This window comes from Phyllobates terribilis, unplaced genomic scaffold (genome assembly GCF_046119375.1).
Source record: "Phyllobates terribilis strain yellow unplaced genomic scaffold, ASM4611937v1 Scaffold_1__5_contigs__length_1240528914, whole genome shotgun sequence".
Taxonomy (NCBI): domain Eukaryota; kingdom Metazoa; phylum Chordata; class Amphibia; order Anura; family Dendrobatidae; genus Phyllobates; species Phyllobates terribilis.
Window position 1 is genome coordinate 855,665,815 of NW_027362761.1, and position 19,939 is coordinate 855,685,753.

The 19,939-nt window shown below is 45.0% G+C and overlaps 1 protein-coding gene across 2 annotated transcripts in view; it reads left to right on the forward strand.

Annotated features, from left to right (window-relative positions):
* LOC141153639 (venom factor-like) overlaps positions 1-19,939 on the forward strand; it is a 302,324-nt gene that overhangs the window by 24,901 nt on the left and 257,484 nt on the right. For both annotated transcript variants that reach the window (XM_073638632.1, XM_073638641.1), the window contains exons 3-5: positions 8,801-8,966; positions 9,829-9,899; positions 12,830-12,918. In XM_073638632.1, the coding sequence (XP_073494733.1) occupies positions 8,801-8,966; positions 9,829-9,899; positions 12,830-12,918 (326 nt within the window). The remainder of the gene's footprint in view (positions 1-8,800; positions 8,967-9,828; positions 9,900-12,829; positions 12,919-19,939) is intronic.

The window sequence follows — 19,939 nt, forward strand, 5'->3', positions numbered from 1 at the left end:
AAGAGAAAATAAACTAATAAAACTATATTATTTGGAATTGTGTTAAAAGGAATCTGTCAGCAGGTTTTTGCTACCTAAACTGACAGCAGCATAATGTGGAGACAGCGATGTTTCACTTACTGGACTGATAGCTGTAGTTTTGATAAAATCACTATTTTATCAGCAGATTATCACTAAAGGACTAGTAAGCCTGCCTCCATGTAGTCCTCCATATTCATGAGCTCTGTATGACCTCACCCCCATCACTGATTGGCAGCTGTGTACACTGTATGCTGCATGTGGACAGGAAGCTGCCAATCAGTGGTGAGGGCGGGGTTATACAGAGTTCAGTATTCAGAGATCTGGTAGATCTGCAGCAGACAAAACTGTGATTTTATAAAAATGACAGGAAACAGCCCAGTAAGTGATACATCGCTGGAATCAGAGTCTATGTCTGTACATCATGCTGCTCTCAGATTGGGTAGCAAAAAAAATGGTGACAGATTCCCTTTAATAAATAGGGGTGATGAAGAATGCAGGGTACTGTAATGGATCTGTTCACTGTTTGGGAAATTGAAGTACTGGATACGTAAGGTCTGAATATATAAGCTCACACACCCCATTCTGGAATTTTTTACAAACATAAATTTTTCACTCTTTGTTTAATTGCAGCCATTTGGTAAATTCTAAAAAGTTCATTTTTTTTTCTCATTAAAGTACACTCTGCACCCCATCTTGACTGAAAAAAACAGAAATGTAGATATTTTTGCAAATTTATTAAAAAAGAAAAACTGAAATATCACATGGCCATAAGTATTCAGACCCTTTGCTCAGACATTCATATTTAAGTCACATGCTGTCCATTTCCTTGTGATCCTCCTTGAGATGGTTCTACTCCTTCATTAGAGTCCAGCTGTGTTTAATTAAACTGATAGGACTTGATTTGTCTATATAAGACCTCACAGCTCACAGTGCATGTCAGACCAAATGAGAATCATGAGCTCAAAGGAACTGCCCAAGGAGCTCAGAGACAGAATTGTGGCAAGGCACAGATCTGGCCAAGGTTACAAAAGAATTTCTGCATTACTCAAGGTTCCTAAGAGCAGATTGGCGTCCATAATCCTTAAATGGAAGACGTTTGGGACTACTGGAAGTCTTCCTAGACCTGGCCGTCCAGCCAAACTGAGCAATAGTGGGAGAAGAGCCTTGGAGAGAGAGGTAAAGAAGAACCCCAAGATCACTGTGGCTGAGCTCCAGAGATTCAGTAGGGAGATGGGAGAAAGTTCCACAAAGTCAACTATCACTGCAGCCCTCCACTAGTCGGGCCATTATGGCAGAGTGGCCGGACGGAAGCCTCTCCTCAGTGAAAGACATATGAAAGCCCACATAGAGTTTGCTCAAAAACACATGAAGGACTCTCAGACTATGAGAAATAAGATTCTCTGGTCTGATGAGACGAAGATAGAACTTTTTGTTGAAAATTCTAAGCGGTATGTGTGGAGAAATCCAGGCACTACTCATCACCTGCCCAATACAATCCCAACAGTGAAACGTGGTGGTGGCAGCATCATGCTATGGGGGTGTTTTTCAGCTGCAGGGACAGGACAACTGGTTGCAATTGAAGGAAACATGATTGCAGCCAAGTACAGAGATATCCTGGATGAAAACCTCTTCAGAGTGCTCTGGACCTCAGACTTGGCCGAAGGTTCACCTTCCAACAAGACAATGACCCTAAGCACACATCTAAAATAACAAAGGAGTGGCTTCAGAACAACTCTGTGACCATTCTTGACTGGCCCAGCCAGAGCCCTGACCTAAACCCAATTGAGCATCTCTGGAGAGACCTGAAAATGGCTGTCCACCAACGTTCACCATCCAACCTGACGGAACTGGAGAGGATCTGCAAGGAAGAGTGGCAGAGGATCCCCAAATCCAGGTGTGAAAAACTTGTTGCATCATTCTCAAGAAGACTTATGGCTGTACTAGCTCAAAATGGTGCTTCTACTCAATACTGAGCAAAGGGTCTGAATACTTATGACCATGTGATATTTCAGTTTTTCTTTTTTAATAAATTTGCAAAAATTTCTACATTTTTTTTTTTTTTCCAGTCAAGATGGGGTGCAGAGTGTACTTTAACCCTAAAACGCATGACCATAAAAATGGGTATTTTCAAAAAAGAGTTGTTATACCGAAAATGCCTGTAACATAAAAATAAATGAACAACTGGAAATGACAAACAACTATATACCTGAGGAATACCTAGAGTTTCAAAATTCTAACTAAAGAAATCTTGCAGAAAATAGAAAACAATTAACAGGGCGGGCCTGCGAGGCCCCAGGTATGCGTTCTAGGGTTAATGAGAAAAAAAAAATGAACTTTTTAGAATTTACCAAATGGCTGCAATTAAACAAAGAGTGAAAAATTTAAAGGGGTCTGAATACTTTCCGTACGCACTGTATCCCATTGGTGTATTCATAATTTTGGAGACCCCTTTCTTTTTATACATATTTTATATCTTCTATCTTTAGGATACCCTTTTTTTCCACTATGTCCTTTTCTTATTTTAGAGGTTTCATATAAACCCAGATTGTATCACTGTTATGTTTCTAGTGCTATATTGTCCGTATGTACCAAGCTGAAGTACTACTACAAAGCATATATTGATTTTATAGCCTGATTCATTAAAGGGAACCTGTCAGCAGTAGTGATGAGCAAGCATGCTCGTTACTCGAGATTTACGAGCATGCTCGGCGTTTTCCGAGTATCTTCGGTGTGCTCGCTTGTTATGTTTGAGTCACTCCATGTGCATGATTTGCGACTGTTTGACAGCTTTAATACATGGGAGGAATGCCTGTTTGTTAAGCATTCCTCACATGTATTAAAGCTGTCAAACAGTCGCAAATCATGCGCACACAGTGACTCAAACTTAACATTCGAGCACGCCGCAAATACTCGGAGAGCACCCGAGCATGCTCGCCGAAAGGGTTAACAGAACACACTCGCTCATCACTAATCAGCAGGCTTCATCACCCACAACTGATCTAATCTGTGTTAGGTCTCTGTAATGCAGATTCATCCTGGATCTTATATAAATAAACAGCAAGTGCAGGGGGCTGCATTTACAGCTCTCCATCCTTTCTCCCTCTTTCCCCACTTTCTCACTGAATGACAAGTCACTCTTGTTTGAGTGACCTGCCTCCCCCACCAGAGATCTCGCATAGGCATCATCATTCCCTGGAGTGGCACCTGTGCAGTCAAGTTCTGGTGGTGATTTAAAAGTCGGACTATATGCCACTCCACGGATTGATGGCGCCTTCACAACATCTTCAGCAGGGGAGGCAGGTCACTCAGAAAACAGTGACCTGTCATTCAGCAACTGGGAGACAGCAGTGAGCAGGGAAAGAAAGGCTGAAGAACTGCAGGTGCAGGGCCAAGGCCTCTGCACTTGCAGCTCATCTACATAAAAATTGGAAGCCCTTTACCCAAGAATGGAATAAAGGATTGAAAAAACAAAGGTATGGAATTCATCTCCATTACAGCGACCTAATACAGAATAGATCAGTTGAGACTAGTAAAATCTGCTGACAGGTTCCCTTTAAGATTGGCATTTTATAATTTAGTTTTAAGGAAGGGAGGACTGGAGTAAGATGTGCCTAAATTATTTAGAGGTGCATCTTACAACAGCTGTGTGCCTCCACTAAAAATGTTACTTAATTTCTGGTGTAACTTACACCTCTTGTGTAAATTATAATGTGGCAATACCCCATATGTGGCTGTACAGTACTACTTAGCCACAAGGCGAGACTCGGGAGGGACGGAGCACTATTTGCCTCCTGGAGCAGAGATTTTCCTAGAATAGTTTGCGGACTCCATATACAGAGCCCCTAAGTGCTAGAATACAAAGCGATCAAAAAATGTCATGTGCCCAAAAATGGTACCAATAAAAACGTCAAGTTGTCCTGCAAAAAACAAGCCTTCACATGATTCTGTCGGCCGAAATATGGAAAAATTATAGCTCTCAAAATATGGCGATGCAAAAACTAATTTTTGCAAAAAAAAGTCTTTCAGTGTGACAGCAGTCAAACATAAAAACCTGATATAAATCTGGTATCACTGTAATAGTGTGTCACCCCAGGCCTGGATGCCACAAATATTAAAGGCTGTGTCTGAGAGCAGGAGGGAGGTTCCCTGGTCAAGGACAATTAGCATACAGCCCCTCCTGTCCCAGGCCAGTAGGGGGAGCTGGCTGCCCCTATAAAAGCTGGAACTGAGGGCAGGGTTAGAGAGAACTGGACGACCTAGCTCAGGACTGAGACTGGTCCCAGAGAAGGAGGGACAGTTCAGCTGTAGCCGAGGAGTCCGTGAGGCAGAAGAGAAGCTGCAAGCCAGGGACAGAGGCGACGAGAGCCGGTCCTGGCTGAGAGAACTACACCACCGGACATTGGGGTCCGAGGCTGTCAGGGTTGCAAGCCCAGCAGCAGAGAACCAACCCGCGAGGGATTTCAGGTCCCTTGGCCTAAGAAGCCTGGAGGCTCCGCCACACAGAGGGACCAGTACAGCAGGAGAAAGCAAAAGGTACCTAAGGCCTGAGTCGCAAGCCATACAGGCAAAGTACACGGTCAGCTCAGGGACGTGGGCTATTACACCACGAAGAGGGGTATAGTCAGAAAGAGCATAGAGAGAACAGTAGGCCTACACACTCACCCTGACCAGTGGGGCTCGCCCGAATGCTCTCAGATACCCAGGCCCACTCCTAACCGGTACTCCTGTCGGGTCAGTAATAACATCTGCAATAAAGACCCTGGACTGTTTGAAGCGGACTCTGAACCCTTACTATTGCGGCTGCACTATCACCCCCAGCATTCACCTACACTGCCCTGAGGCTACACTCTTCCCGTGGGGAGTTATCCTATCCCTATACTGCACACCAACACCAGCCTTAGCGGTCTGCCTTGCAGCGGCGGTCATGCCTGACCGCAATCCACAGGTGGCGTAGTCGGACCTTCAAAACACTGATAAATAGACTGCCACAATTTGGTCTGACCACCCTGAGCCACGGGATCGGGTTGCCACTACTACCCCCAGCATCGCATAGAAGCCCGATTCCCAGGGGGCGAGTCAATAGCACCGACTCAAAGAATAAAGTCGTCTAATTACGGCGCATGAGGAACGTCGTAAAAAATAAATAAGACCAATTCTTGATCTACTGTTGATTTGTTCATTCTGCCTCCCAAAGATCGCAATAAGGTTCGGCGCACATTTACAATGCACTCTGTGCTTACACTGGGGTTTCAGTTCCGTGTAAATCTCTGAAATACTTGATTCAGAAGGAACCAATGATGTAGATGGAGGCACTGTGGACACCACCTGGCCTATGATCTGGTGGTGTCTGTCTTTTTAGGTGTCTGTCTTTTTTGTCTGTCTTTTGTGCACTTCTGAAAAGGAGGACAACGCTGAACAGAGGCCAGACGGAGTCCAGAATAATAAAATAATTTTGGTTAGTCCCAAAAATAATTAAAATCCTCAATTTATTACAAAATAATTTAAAAGATCATAGAGGTTGGGAATACATCTCAACGCGTTTCTGGCAAAAAGCCCTTATTCACTGAGAATAAGGGCTTTTTGCCAGAAATGCGTTTAGATGTATTCCCAACCTGTATGATCTTTTAAATTATTTTGTAATAAATTGAGGATTTTAATTATTTTTGGGACTCACCAAAATTATTTTCTTATGTGAAGCCGTAAGTCACGGCTACTGGTTGGAGACCCAGAACATTGTAAGACGGACTGAGTCATATAAATAGGACACAGTGAGGCTGCTTTTTTGTTTATTTACCTTGGAGTCCAGAATAACTCTGCTGCCTCATTATAATGAGTGGCTCCCTCGGGGGTTAATCTGAATCACGTCACTCGGAGATTTAGATGTAAACACCGATATAAGTGCTCAGCATAGAGCGCAGGATAAATGTGATCCCAAATGTTATATAAAATGTTCCAAACAAAAGATTCAACTTAATCCAAAAGAAAAAAAACCCCACTCAGGTCCATCATCTGTTAACGGAAATATAGGGGCTTCTACGTTACTGGTAGTACAAAGTCTCTGAAAAAAAGAAAAGCACTATGGCTCATCGCCCCCCAAAAGAAATCCAACCTATTCAGAATTCCCAAATCTAAATGCCCCCCTCCCTTCTGAGCCCCAGTGTGCCTAAACCGCAATTGGCGTCCACATGTTTGGCATTTCTGTAGTGATGAGAGCTCGCTTAATTTATGGGTGCGTGTCTCCAGAAGCATGAGCTGTGCACTACAACGTACTGGTCACTACAACGGTAGCTTGCAATTTTCACTCAGCAACATCCACTTCTGCTTGTTTCTGGAAAACACCCATAAAGTCAAAATTGTCACTACACCTGTAGATAAATTCCCAAAGGGGCATAATTTCCAAAATGGGGTCACTTGGGCTTTTTCTGCTCTTCTAGCACTTAGGGGCTGTGTATGGAGTCCGCAAACTATTCTAGGAAAATCTCCACTTCAGGAGGTAAATAGAGCTGCATCCCTCCCGAGTCTCGCCTTGTGGCTAAGCAGTACTGTACAGCCACATATGGGGTATTGCCAAATTCAGCAGAAATTGTGGAACAAATTTTAGTGCCATTTTTACCCATTTCCCAGTGTGAAAATGTAAAATCTAGGGCTAAAACCAAATTTTGGTGGTAAAAATGTAATTATTTTATTTTTACTGCCCAATGGTATAAAATTCTGCAACGCAGCCGTAGTGGCCATATGATCACTGCACGACCAAAATGGATTTGTTGAGATGTGTTGTTTGTAATATGGGGTCACTTATGGGGGGTTCTGATGTTCTGGCACTTTAGGGGCTCTCCCAGTGGGTCATGGCACCCGCAAACCATAACAGTAGAATCTGCACTATAATATGGTGCTCTTTCTCTTCTGAGCTTTGCACTGTACCTGAAAAGTATTTCCCGATTACATGTAGGGTATTGGCATACTCAGGAAAAAATGGACCTCATTTTGTTATAAAAATTTCTCCTATTAGCCCTTAGAAAAATTAAAAACTTTCTTCACCGCCCAATAGTATAAAACTCTGAAACACATGTGGTGTCAATATGATCATTGCACCCCTAGATTAATTCATTGGCGGGTGTAGTTTGTAAAATGAGGTTACATATGGGGGGGGTTGTGTTATTCTGGCACCTTAGGGGCTCTACCAATGTGACATGGCCCCTCAAACCATTCCAGCAAAATCTGAACTCCAATATGGCGCTTCTTCCCTTCTGAGCTTTGCACTGTGCCTCAAAAGTAGTTTTCGACCACATATGGGGCATCCGTGTACTCAGGAGACATTGAACATTTTCTCCTGCTATCCTTGTGAAAATGAAAAAAATTGGGGCTAAATCAACATTTTTGTGGGAAAAATATTTTTTTTTCATTTTCACAGATCAAAGTTGTAAAATTCTGTGAAGCACCTAGGTGTTCAACGTGCTCACCACATGTTAGATAAATTCCTTGAGGGGTCTAGTTTCCAAAATGGGGTCACTTTTCGGGGGTTTCCACTGCTTAGGAAAATTAGGGGCTTTCCAAACGTGACATGATACCCTCAGACTATTCCATCAAAGTCTGCGTTCCAAAACGTCACTCCTTTCTTTCTGAGCCCTGCCGTGCACTAAAACAGTAGTTTTCCCCCACATATGGGGTATCAGCGTACTCAGGAAAAATTGCATAACAAATTGTATGGTGCAATTTCTCCTGTTACTCTTGAGAAAATAAAAGTATTGGGGCTAAAATAACATTTTTTGTGGGAAAAATTTGATTCTTTTATTTTCACGGATCAGCGTTATAAACTTCTGTGAAGCATCTGGGGGTTCAAGGTGCTCACCACACATCTAGATAAATTCCCTGAGGGGTCTAGTTTCCAAAATGGTGTCACTTGTGGGGGGTTTCCTTTGTTTAGGCACATCAGGGGCTCTCCAAGCGCAACATGGCGTCCACTAATTATTCAAGCTAATTTTACATTCCAAAAGTCAAATGGCGCTCCTTCCCTTCCGAGCCCTGCCGTGATGTTTTATGACAGATTGTGTATGATATTGATTTGTGAGTGGGTTGGCTTTGCACGCCATATCCTAGGTGCCATCCAATTATTGATTTTGTTGGGAGAACCACTCCAACAAAAGTCCCCCCTTTCTTCCTTTTATTTATATAGAGTTGGACATGGGTTTATATGTTATTTCCATATTTGAACTAGGGCCACTAGTAAATACAGTGTGCATTGCTATTTCGCTAAACATTATATTCTGCTGCTTTGATCATGGAATTTTTTTCACTCATGTTGTATATTTGTTGTGTGTTTTTGGGTATTAGTAAATACATATGTTTTCAATGTTTTTAAAGTGAGGTCTAATAAAATTTGCGTTGTATACTATTTGTGGATTGAAGGTGTGCACATTTGTATATGTACCATCTCTTCTTCTCCTTTTGTGATTACTTGCAATTGGTACATTATGTCGCACCCTAATTTATTATATTGGTGGTGCATCCTTTTCCCTTAGTTTTCCTAGTTGCCAAAATGGTGTCACTTGTGATGGTTTCCACTGTTTAGGCACATCAGGGGCTCTCCAAACCCGACATGGCGGCAGCTAATTATTCCAGAAAATTTTACATTCAAAAAGTCAAATGGAGCTCCTTACCAATTTTAATTAAGTCTCCGCATTACACAATAGTTTTATATATTGTAAAAAGTGATACCCGTTAAAATGTGCTGTGGTGAGGGTGCAGGTTTGCTTTCATTTTTTTTTCATTTATTTTTCAGATTCCTTACGATTACCTTTCTTCTAACATCAATGAAAAACAATATGTCATTGTCCGAGCCAGTTCACCAAAACTCTTTGAAATAGAAAAAGTCATCCTCATTTCCCCCCACACGGGGTATATATTCATCCAAACAGACAAAACCATCTATACGCCAAACCAAAATGGTAATGTAACAATTTATGATCATATTGGAGTCATTGACATATTATTCAAAATTTTCAATGTGAAAAATATTTACTGTACTTCATGTATTGTCTTGTATAACACAAGGGTCCACATGACAAAGGTTTTTGTACCAGCTTTGATAGATCTGTTTGAAATCAGACTCCAACACGTCTGACTGATTCTATTGACTTAAAGGGACCGTCCACCTTTGGGGGTAATTTTTTTTACTTAAATTTATGTACTTTGGGCTAAAAAAAAACATTTTTTGCAATTGGGTTTCTAGAAAAAATTGGTACCATTTACTTTCTATAGGCTATGTCTTGTACTGTCTAATGCTTGCTGCAGAATGAATTAACTGAGAATCTGTCTATGAGCTCATTAGGATGATGGAAGAATTTGTCTTTTTTCTAAGCTCCTCTTAGTGGATTTATGGCCACAGACTTCATTAAAGTTGAATGCGCAGGGAAACAAAAAGTCTGTAAAAGACGAACGGGGCAAAATTTTTAATGAAACCAAACTGCAAATATAATTTTTTACCCCAATTACATGCATTTAAGGAAAAAAAATGTCTCCAAAGATGGACAACCCCTTTAAGATGATGTTTGTCAGGTTTCATCGAGATTCCATTTTTCTTTAATAATAAAATTGTAAAACCGGCTAAACTATTTGTACCATACATATGGTAAATTGAGAGTACGCTGATAGAATAGAGAACAACACTTGTGAATGGAGCCTCACAATCATGGGGGACTCAGTGATGGGTGATCAAACCTTTATAACAAGCTTCCTATTCGTCAGTGGAAGTCAGCTTTGTTGGACAAGACACTAGCGTAAACTTGCTTTACTTTTATTTTATTACAGTAAACTACAGGATTTTCTCCACTGATCAAAACTTGGATCCTGCAGAACGAGAAGTAATTGTGTTATTTCAGGTATATAAAATAGTAAAACCTAGAATATGAAACTAATTTGTAAATCACCATAAGAAAGGTATGTTTTTCCTGAAAAAAAAAACAATATTAAATTCAACGGCATATATACAATTTCTACAAACTTATAAAGGCAGAGCTAAATTTGCTTAGTCCCTGGGAAGAGGATGAGGCTAAGGTGTATCAATGGAGACACCAAGAGCTATCCTATGGCCCAGGTGGACATACGCACAACCTATGGTTCCATGTCCCACCAAATGGGAGTGGTCAAGGACTTGTTGTATGCTATTGTTATTGGCTGAGATTTTCCATTATTCTGGGACTTATGGGCTGAAGTTGTAGCACCCAGTAGTCTAATATGCCGCCAGAAGTCGGCTATGGTAACAAGGTCATATGATTTATATAGTGAATTTCCTTTCAGTGTACTGGCTACAAAGGAGGATGTAGTGTACTGAGTCAGACCAGCATCAGTGCATGTGTAGCAGAGCTGTGTGTCAGGCTGTGGATCTGAAGAACAGTATGGTACTTGTACAAGAATTGTGTGTCTTTTTAAGTTTGCTTGCAGTACTAGACTGACTGCATGTTGTAGGCAGTGAGTGACTTTATAATATGCATATAGCAGAGCCTGTGTGCGTGATGTGCAGGCAGCATAGCCTGTGTGTGTAATCTGTGGCTGCTGAACATTGCGTGTAATCTGTAGGTAGCAGACCCCTGTGTCAAATGTGTAAATGGTGTTCCCCAGTAGCCGGGAGCCAATAATTGTTTGCAGCAATTGGCCTGGCATTAGCCACCTGCTCAGGTCAATTTAAGCCCTGTATGACGGTGAGGTTAGCAAATGGTGCCTAGCTCTCTGCTTTGGGCAGAGGGGGGGAATATGTAGCAGAGCCAGGTAGGATAGGGTTAAGTCCTAGCTCTGTAGGATTTAATTAGATGCACCTGCATAGCTTTTTACTAGAACCAGGGCCTGTGTTCACTAGAGGTGTGTCGGTCTGCTGGTTGGAGCAGAGTCGAGTGTGCTGATAGTGAGTGACCAACCAAAATATGAGCCGTAGCTGAGAGGGAGGGACATACCAGGGCCTCTCTCTGAATGGAGACTGCATTGGTCAGCTAGGAAGGCTGAGCAGTCTGTTTGTGGGAGCTGCAGAGAACCATTGGAACCTGCAGCCTGTTCAGTGTGAACTGTGCCCAGAGTTGAATTCTTCTGTTTGGCTTTGGAAGCTGTTGGAGCTTGGGATACACTAATACATGGTAGGATCATACCTCTTCTGTGTATGTGTATCCCATTTGCTCCAGAAGACAGGATTTGATTAAATGCACCTGCCGGGTCGCTCTCTGATTGTAGACTGCATTGGTCAGCTAGGAAAGCTGAGCAGACTGTTTCTGGCATCTGCAGAGTAATGTTTGGGAGCTGCAGCCTGTTCAGTGTGAACTTTGCCCAGTTCGGCACTGGAACTGCTGGAGCTCGGACTGAAAGGAATATCGCAACTGGTAAGACTGTACCTCTTCTGTGTATAAAGTTTGCTTTGGGAGAAAGGACTGTCATCGGTTTGGGGGAGCCTGCATTGACATATGTGCCTGCTGAATGAACTGTTTATTTGCTGTGATACCTTTGTGCCCAGAAGAGGCTGTATTGGTTTTGAATCCCTTGGAGTTTTATGAAAGCAATAAAACTGCACCTGTTTGGACCAAACCACATTGTCTGTGTGAATTCTACCTAATGCCTGCCTGAGAGAGTGAACCCCTACAATTGGTGGTAGAAATGCGGGTGTGAAGTTACAGAGAGCACTGCAGGGTAAAGATTGTAGGTCTTGGGTAATTGGAGCTATAGCATTGCAAACACAGTTGGAAAACATGGAGGAGCTGTTCTGCTGAAAGGTGACATTGCTGCGATATCATGGTGTCGCTGGTGCAATTCGGGACAGCTCGGAAATGTCTCTTTATTTTTTTTTTTGAAAAAAATAAAGTTGGATCCAAAATGGCTGACTTCAAAATGGCCGCCATGGTCACCACCCATCTGGAAAAGTTTCCCCCTCCCATATACTAATGTGCCACAAACAGGAAGTTGATATCACCAACCATTCCCATTTAATTTATTTCCATATAAATGGCCCACCCTGTATACAGTGTGTGTGTGTATATATATATATATATATATATATAATGTATGTATGTATGTGTGTATATATATATGTATATGTATGTGTATATATATATGTATATGTATGTGTATATATATATGTATATGTATGTGTGTATATATATATATATATATATATATATATATATATATATATATATATATATATATATATATATAGGGGTGTGTGTGTGTGTGTGTTCACACGCACCCTGTTATGTACCAACATAAAGTAAACTTCAGTTGGTCGTCCCCCTTCTTTCCTTTGTGTTATTGACAGCACCCATCTGCAACTTAACAAGTTCAGAGGATCTAGTTGGTCAGTATTCATTTATGGGGTCTGGGATCTGTATTTGTGTAAGAGAGTTTGGTCTGAGTCTGTTTTTATTCAGGGGGTTTGGTCTTAGAGAGTTTGTGGGGTGTGATATGGAGATGATACTTGAGAGCAGCCACCAAATAGTGTGATGGAGTGATGGTGTTTTGCTCCCTCCCCCTATTTAGATATTGATGCTTCCAGAGCTGAAAGCAGTTGATTGGTAGTGGTGCTGAGAGACCAACCCTCACTGATCTGATATTGATGACCCATCCTAAGGATAGGTTATCAATATCAATGCAGAGGAAAAATCCTTTGACACATTGCTTCTGAGAACACAGAATTATAAGATATTTATTAAAGTTGGTTTATGTGTAAGTATCTCATGCTGAGTACATACAGTACACCCATTGGTGTACTGTATGTACTATCTAAACAACTGACTATGTTCAAGGTATTTATGCATTTTTGTCCTTTTTATAGAACCCAAATGGAATAATTGTTCAGAAAGAAGAGAAGATAATTTTGAAGGGATTATCAGGAATGTCCTTAACGATTCCAGAGCTGGTCACGTAGGTTTTCTTTCTAATTTTTTTTTTAAAGAAATATTATATCACTCTAAATATCAATTATAAATTGTCACAACACACCACAGGAGTATTATAGGAAAAAAATATACTAATTAGCTTTCATGAAAGAAAGCTTTTTGTCTTTTGTCTCCTATTGGAGATAACTAACTACGTAATGAGCCAGTGTCCAAGTTTTTACCAGGCCTTGCAACAAGACTAAGGATACAGGTCTACCAGTATTTTCTCAAAAAACCAAGAGACCCAAGTGGAGGACAGCGAGTTTACACATATGATCAGTAATCAGGTAAAAGCCATGGCACCTGATTTAATAAAAGGGTCGTCTGATGGGAAAACACATTTAAGGTACGCTCACACTAGCGTATAACAGGGCCGAGTGCTATCCAATGTCTTTTTGGACAGAATCGGCCCAATGCTATACTATGGGACAATGCAGATCTGCGATTTATTTTATGCCAATTCGGCATGTCCTCCGAGTGCAGTCCAATGTACATTCACAGAGACAATGGAGAAGAAGAAGAAATTGCGTTCTCCATCTTCTCCGCACCTGTGCTGCCATTCTGTCATGCGAGAGAATCGGATCACAGTAAGACGACCCTCGGATCAGACTCAGACAAAGATTGTTCCGTGTGACATCAGCATAATTGGCCCGATTCTCTCGCATGGGAGAATATACGGCTGTGTGAGCGTACCCTTAAAGTTACAAGCACTATTAAAATTACTTTTGCATAAGATCAATTGACATAAATATTTAAAGCAAGAAAAGATATACAGTATATCCTGAAACACTTTTAAATAGTTCAATTGTTAAAATTGTATTACATTTTTTAAATAAAAATCTCAAAAGTCTGAATCTCGTTTTGCGGGGGGTTTGGACATAAGCCCCAACGTGAGCTGCTGAATGGGTGCCTAAAAACTGTGAAAGCACCTTAAGGTTTCCCTCACACACTCTCATCCCCACATTTTATTATATGTAACAAATATAGCAAAGGTACAAAAAAGAAGTGTGGATCAGCAGTGCAATATATACTGTAAAATGTGTTGCTTTCTTGCACACATAAATATTATTCATAATGCAAACATTTATAAAACATCCCCAAATCGACACATTACACACACAAGCTTATATAAACTATGTAGAGACACCAAACACTGCTGATAGACTGCATCTGACGTGCCCCCTGGGCCTGTGCTGTGCAGGGGATACCCGGAGCCGGATCGCTGGGGGTTGTAGTCTCAGTGTGGCGGTGACCCGGTCCGTGCCCAGGGCGGTCAAACCAGTGGCAGTCTTAGGTAATAACAATGTCTGACTACGCCACCCGTGGATTGCGGTCAGTGGGGACCGCCGCTGCGCTGCAGACCGCTGAGGCTGATGTAATTTGCGCAGCCGAGTATTGCCTCAGGGCAGCTAATGTGAGATGATGGGAGTGATGGTGTGAGCGTCCCGATAGTAATGGTGCTGGTGCGGCGATGAAACACAGAGACGTGTGGTGCAGTTCAGGGTCTTTACTGATGGTATAACGCAGACCCTCCCGGGAGTACTGGTTAGCAGTAGGGGCCTGGTCAGTCTGTGAGCAAGCAGGATCTCCCCTGGCCAGGTGGAGTTGTAGGCCTCCCCGACTATCTGCACTCTTTCCTGGCTACCTTGCTCTATGCGGGTAGAAGTAGCCCACGTCCCTGAGTATACCGTGTGGTGCTCACCCGTATGGCCGGTGACTTGGAGCCTTCCGTTAGCCTCCGCTTCACGATGGCGGTGCTGGTCCCTTGCTTGTGACCGTGCCTTCGGGTTTCTAAGGCCAGAGGACATGGAATCCCCTGCCGGTTGGATTCTGCTGCTGGACCTGGACGTCCCCACAGCCTCGGACTCCGTGTCCGGGTTTAGTGTCTTCAGCCAAGGCGAGCTTTCTAGCTTCCAGCCTCTGGCACTCGCTCCTGCTCCTACAGAGCTCCTGTTGTAACTCTCCCTGTGTCTGGAACTACACTACCTAATCCCGCCCCAGACCCAGTTTATAAGGGCAGATTCCTCCCCTCCCAGGTCTGGGTGGGCCGTGTTGCATGCTTAGGGCTCCTGACCAGAGAAACCTCCCACTTGCTCTCAGACATAATATCTCTATTACTGTGGCAACCAGACCCCTGGGGTGCCACATTCCCCCCTAGTAAATTTTAGTACTCCGGGACTAAACACATTTTTAAAGAAACATAAATACAAGGGTATAACAATAATACAATAACATATTTACAAGAAGCTTTAGTTCTTTAAAGGTCACGGCGTGTCCGCAACCGGGTGTCCATATCACCCAAGGTGAAGCTTTAAGCGAAGTAGGGGACCTGTCCAAAGCAAACCCCTTGCGTTGGCCTTGGGCGTGGCTGCAAGGCTGGAGCTAGCTACTTTGGGCCGCAAGTAGGCCACGCCAGACAGGTTTTCTCTTCCGCGGCCGTCTTCGCAAGAGAGGCACCAAGGTGCAACTATCTACAAAATTGTTCCGGTTATCCAGTGTCCATAGCCTGTTAGTCCAAAGAACCCTGCAGGGTAACTGAGAAACATAATTAATAACAGGCAACAACAAAAACCATAAACATTTTCAAGAAACAGGTAAACTTACAGTGCATTAGTTTATATTCTCCAGCGAGCGGGCATCTGACCTCTAGTGACTCTAGTGGACCTACGGAGCTCACTAACTGGTCCTGCACTACAGGGTGTAGGAGGTGTTATGGGCAAGCTGGGCAGCTGTCTGCGCACTCTTTGGCTCACTAGGGGCACGGCAGGCTCACTACTAGCAGAGGGTTGATCCTCCTGTGCTGCTGGTGTGGACTCTTCTGCCTCCTGGGCCGGCTGCTCTTCCAGCTCTACCTGGTCTTCTGTAGGCACTTGAGGGGCTGGCTGGAGAAATGTGAGGACGGGCACCACGATAGCGTTGTTTACTTATGTCCAGGACCGGGGAAAGTCTCAGAGTACGGTGCTGATCATTTCCACCTTTTCTTCTACGGGTTGAGGGTCTTCCTGATCTTCATCCGTGCTTTGCAACTTCTCGGGGCACTTTTTCAGGTGGTCTCTGGAAACAGTGGCTGTGGTCTCTCCTCCATCCTTGCTGATGACGTACACCTTTGGATTATTGTGGCTTGAGGGCAGTACGGTGTACGGGTCCTTTTCCCACTGGTCGTCCAACTTATGGAGCCGCCTTTTTCTTTTCAAGACCTGCTCTCCAGGTACCAGGGAAACAGCGGGAGCATGTTGGTTATAAGTCCTCTCCTGCCTTTCTCTTGATTGACAGAGACTTCGCTCGACGCTCTCTTGTACTTTCCGGTACTGCTGCTGCCGTTCTGTATCCCAGTCTGTCTCTGGCGAGGTGTCCTCTGGTATCAGGACTCCCATATCCAGGTCAACAGGCAGCTTACCAGGTCTTGCTCGCATTAGGTAAGCCGGGGTACAGTTGGTGGAACCTACCGGGATGTGGTTATACAGGTCCACCAGATCGGGCAGTTTCTCAGGCCACAGACTGCGTTCTTCCAGGGGCAATGTTTTTAGCAGATCTATCACCACCTGGTTCATCTTCTCGCAGAGTCCATTGGTTTGGGGGTGATAGGGCGTTGTTCTTATCTTCTTGCAGCCATACAGGTTGCAGAACTCCTGGAAGACCTCCGCTTCGAAGGCTGGTCCTTGGTCCGTCAGCACTTGGTCCGGGTACCCGTGTGGGCGGCAGAAGTGCAGCTGGAAGGCTCTGGCTGCTGTCTGAGCTGTCAAGTCTTTGACGGGGACCACCTCTAGGAATCGAGAGTAGTGATCCACGATGGTTAGGGCGTAGACATACCCGCTTCTGCTTGGAGCCAGTTTAACATGGTCCAGAGCGACCAGTTCCAGCGGCTGCCTGGTGATGATGGGCTGCAGGGGAGTCCTCTGGCTGGCACGGTCCCTTCTTCTTAGATTGCACGGGCCACAGTCTCTACACCACCTCTCAATGGCTCCTCTCATGCCTATCCAGTAGAACCGTTCACGCAGCAGGAACTCCAGCTTCTTCCATCCGTAGTGCCCTGCCCCATTGTAGTAGGCCTCCAGCACCATAGCTGCGTCCCGTCTCGGTACCACAACCTGCCAGATCAGCTCATGTGTCCGGGAATTGACCATTCTGCGGCACAACTTCTCCTTATAGAGAAACAGTCTGCTCTTCTCCGTCCACAGTTGCTTGGTCTCTTCCGGAGCGTCTGGGTCCAGGCGGGCGTCAGCCTGGGTCACCATCTCCTTCACCAGACAGACTGCGGGGTCACTGTCTTGCATCTCCGCCCAGTTGTAGTGGGTTAAGGGGTTGAACGTAGCGGATCGCTGGCCCCTCACACGGTGGGAATACTGGGTAATCCCATGACGGTGGAACGCAGGGAGTTCGATCTCTTCCAATTCTTCTGGATCCTCCCCTTCGTCCGCGTAGGTTTGGCATCCTGGACAGGGCGTCCGCATTGGTATTGGAGCGTCCTGCCCGGTATTTGATCGTGAACTCCTAATTGGACAGGCGGGCCATCCATCTCTGCTCCAGGGCACCCAGTCTTGCAGTGTCCAGGTGTGTCAGCGGGTTGTTGTCCGTGTACACGGTGAACCTGGAAGAGGCAAGGTAATGCTTAAAATGTTCGGTTACTGCCCACACCACTGCCAGGAACTCTAGCTTGAACGAGCTGTAATTCTCAGGGTTTCTTTCCGTGGGTCGCAGTTTTCGGCTGGCGTAAGCAATTACCCGTTCTCTCCCCTGCTGGATCTGGGACAGTACGGCCCCTAGCCCGATGTTGCTTGCGTCCGTGTGGAGGATAAAGGGCTGGCTGTAATCAGGGTACGCCAGGATTTCATCCCCCATGAGGGCCATCTTCAGCTGGCGGAAGGACTCCTCTTCCAGCTTTTCCCATTTGAAGGGTGGCTTCTGGTTTTTGGCCTTCCTGGACTGGCCTATCAGGAGGTCCTGCATAGGAGCTGCCTTCTTGGTAAAACCGGGAATGAATCTTCGGTAGTAGCCTACCAACCCGAGGAACTGCCGCACTTCCTTTATGCTGGATGGTCTTGGCCAGTCCTTAATCACGGTGATCTTGTCAGGGTCGGGGGCTACTCCGTCAGCACTCACCACGTGTCCCAGGTAATGTACCTTTGGCTTCAGTAGATGACACTTTGAGGATTTTACCTTTAGGCCATAGCTTGCCAGGGCTTCAAACACTTCTGCCAGGTGTTCCAGATGGTCCTCATAGGTCTTGGAATAGACGATGACGTCGTCCAGGTATAGTAGGACCGTCTCGAAGTTCCGGTGTCCCAGACAGCATTCCATCAACCGTTGGAAGGTTCCTGGTGCGTTGCAGAGCCCGAACGGCATACAGTTAAATTCGCTGAGTCCCATCGGGGTGGTGAATGCGGTCTTCTCCCGGTCCGCCTCTGCTACAGGAACCTGCCAGTACCCGCTAGTGAGATCCAAAGTAGAGAAGAAGTTAGCAGATTTTAATGCAGCTAAGGACTCTTCTATCCTTGGTAACGGGTACGCATCTTTGTGTGTGATACGGTTGACCTTCCTGTAGTCTACACAAATTCTCATGGTGTTGTCTTTCTTTTTCACTAAGACTAGTGGAGCTGCCCAGGGGCTACAGCTGTCCCTAATTACCCCAGCCTCCTTCATGTCTTTTAACATCCCCTTGGCGTGTTGGTAGTGTGCAGGGGGTACGGGTCGGTATCTCTCCTTTATGGGAGGATGGTCTCCCGTGGGGATGTGATGTTCTACCCCCTTTACTCACCCGAAGTCTAGCGGGTGTTTACTAAACACTCTCTCGTACTCTTGAACCATCCGATAGACTCCCTGTTTTTGGTGTGAGGGAGTGGAGTCAGTACCCAAATGCAGTTGCTGACACCAGTCCTCCATTGGTTTCTTAGAGCCGTTACCTTCCTCTGGTTGAGATGGAGGCAAGGGTTCCACGGCCTGTACAGAGTTCTGGTTGATGGTGAACAATTTGGCTATTGTGGCATACCGGGGCAGGTATACTTCTCTCTCCCCGATATTTATGATGCGGACGGGCACCCTCCCATGGCGTACATCGACCACCCCCCGTGCTGTCAAAATGGTGGGCCTACTGTCTGAGTAGACGGGTTCTACCATTGCTTGGTAGTCTCTACCTCTTAGACCAATAGCTGCCCGGCACCAAATAATCATCTCACTTTTTGGGGGCATGGCAATAGGGAACGGGTCACACATTCTCACGCTACCTATCTCACCACCAGATAGTTCCACTTGTTGCCGTTTCATCAGTGCCCGGATCTCTTTTTGGAGGACACGCTGCTGGCTGGAACTGGCGTTCTTGGCAACCTGTTGCAAAATAAGAATCACCTCTGCAAGACAGTTTTCAATTACGTTAGTACCTAGGGTTATTTTTGGGTGACTCTCGCGACGGTCAATGTCCACAATGATCAGTCCTTGTGCCGGCAGTTCAACTTTACCGACCTTGATGGTCACCTCCTTAAATCCTATCTGTGGCACGGGCTGACCATTGCTGGCTATAATGCTCAGGTCGTCGTCTGGGTAGCGGGTTATGTCCGAGTCATTCCAGTACCGCTTGAAGAGCACGTACGGGATGGTGGTGACCTGTGACCCGGTGTCTAGTAGGGCACTCCTAGGAATGCCATGCAGTACCACAGGCAAGACCGGACGTCCCCCTACGTATTTGTCATGCCAGTTTGATGGGCCTGATGATCTTATGCCTGGGGGTTGGCCCTCTACCCCAGGTTGTGCCCGTTTAAATGACAGTACCTTGCCATATGTCCGGGTTGATTGCAGCGGCGGCAGATAGGTCGTCCGTCCTCGTTGTATCTGTCGCTGGGTCTTCCTCTGGCCGGTGGGGTCCTCTTCAGTCGGCGCCACGGGACGTCCTCCGGTCCGGATGCCAGCTGGATCTTTCCTGGAGAAGAGACCTGTAAAGACTGCACAGTTCTGGTTAGCGCTGCAACGCTCTTAGTCAGCTCTTGGACCTGATGGTGCAGGTCTGTTGCCGGGTT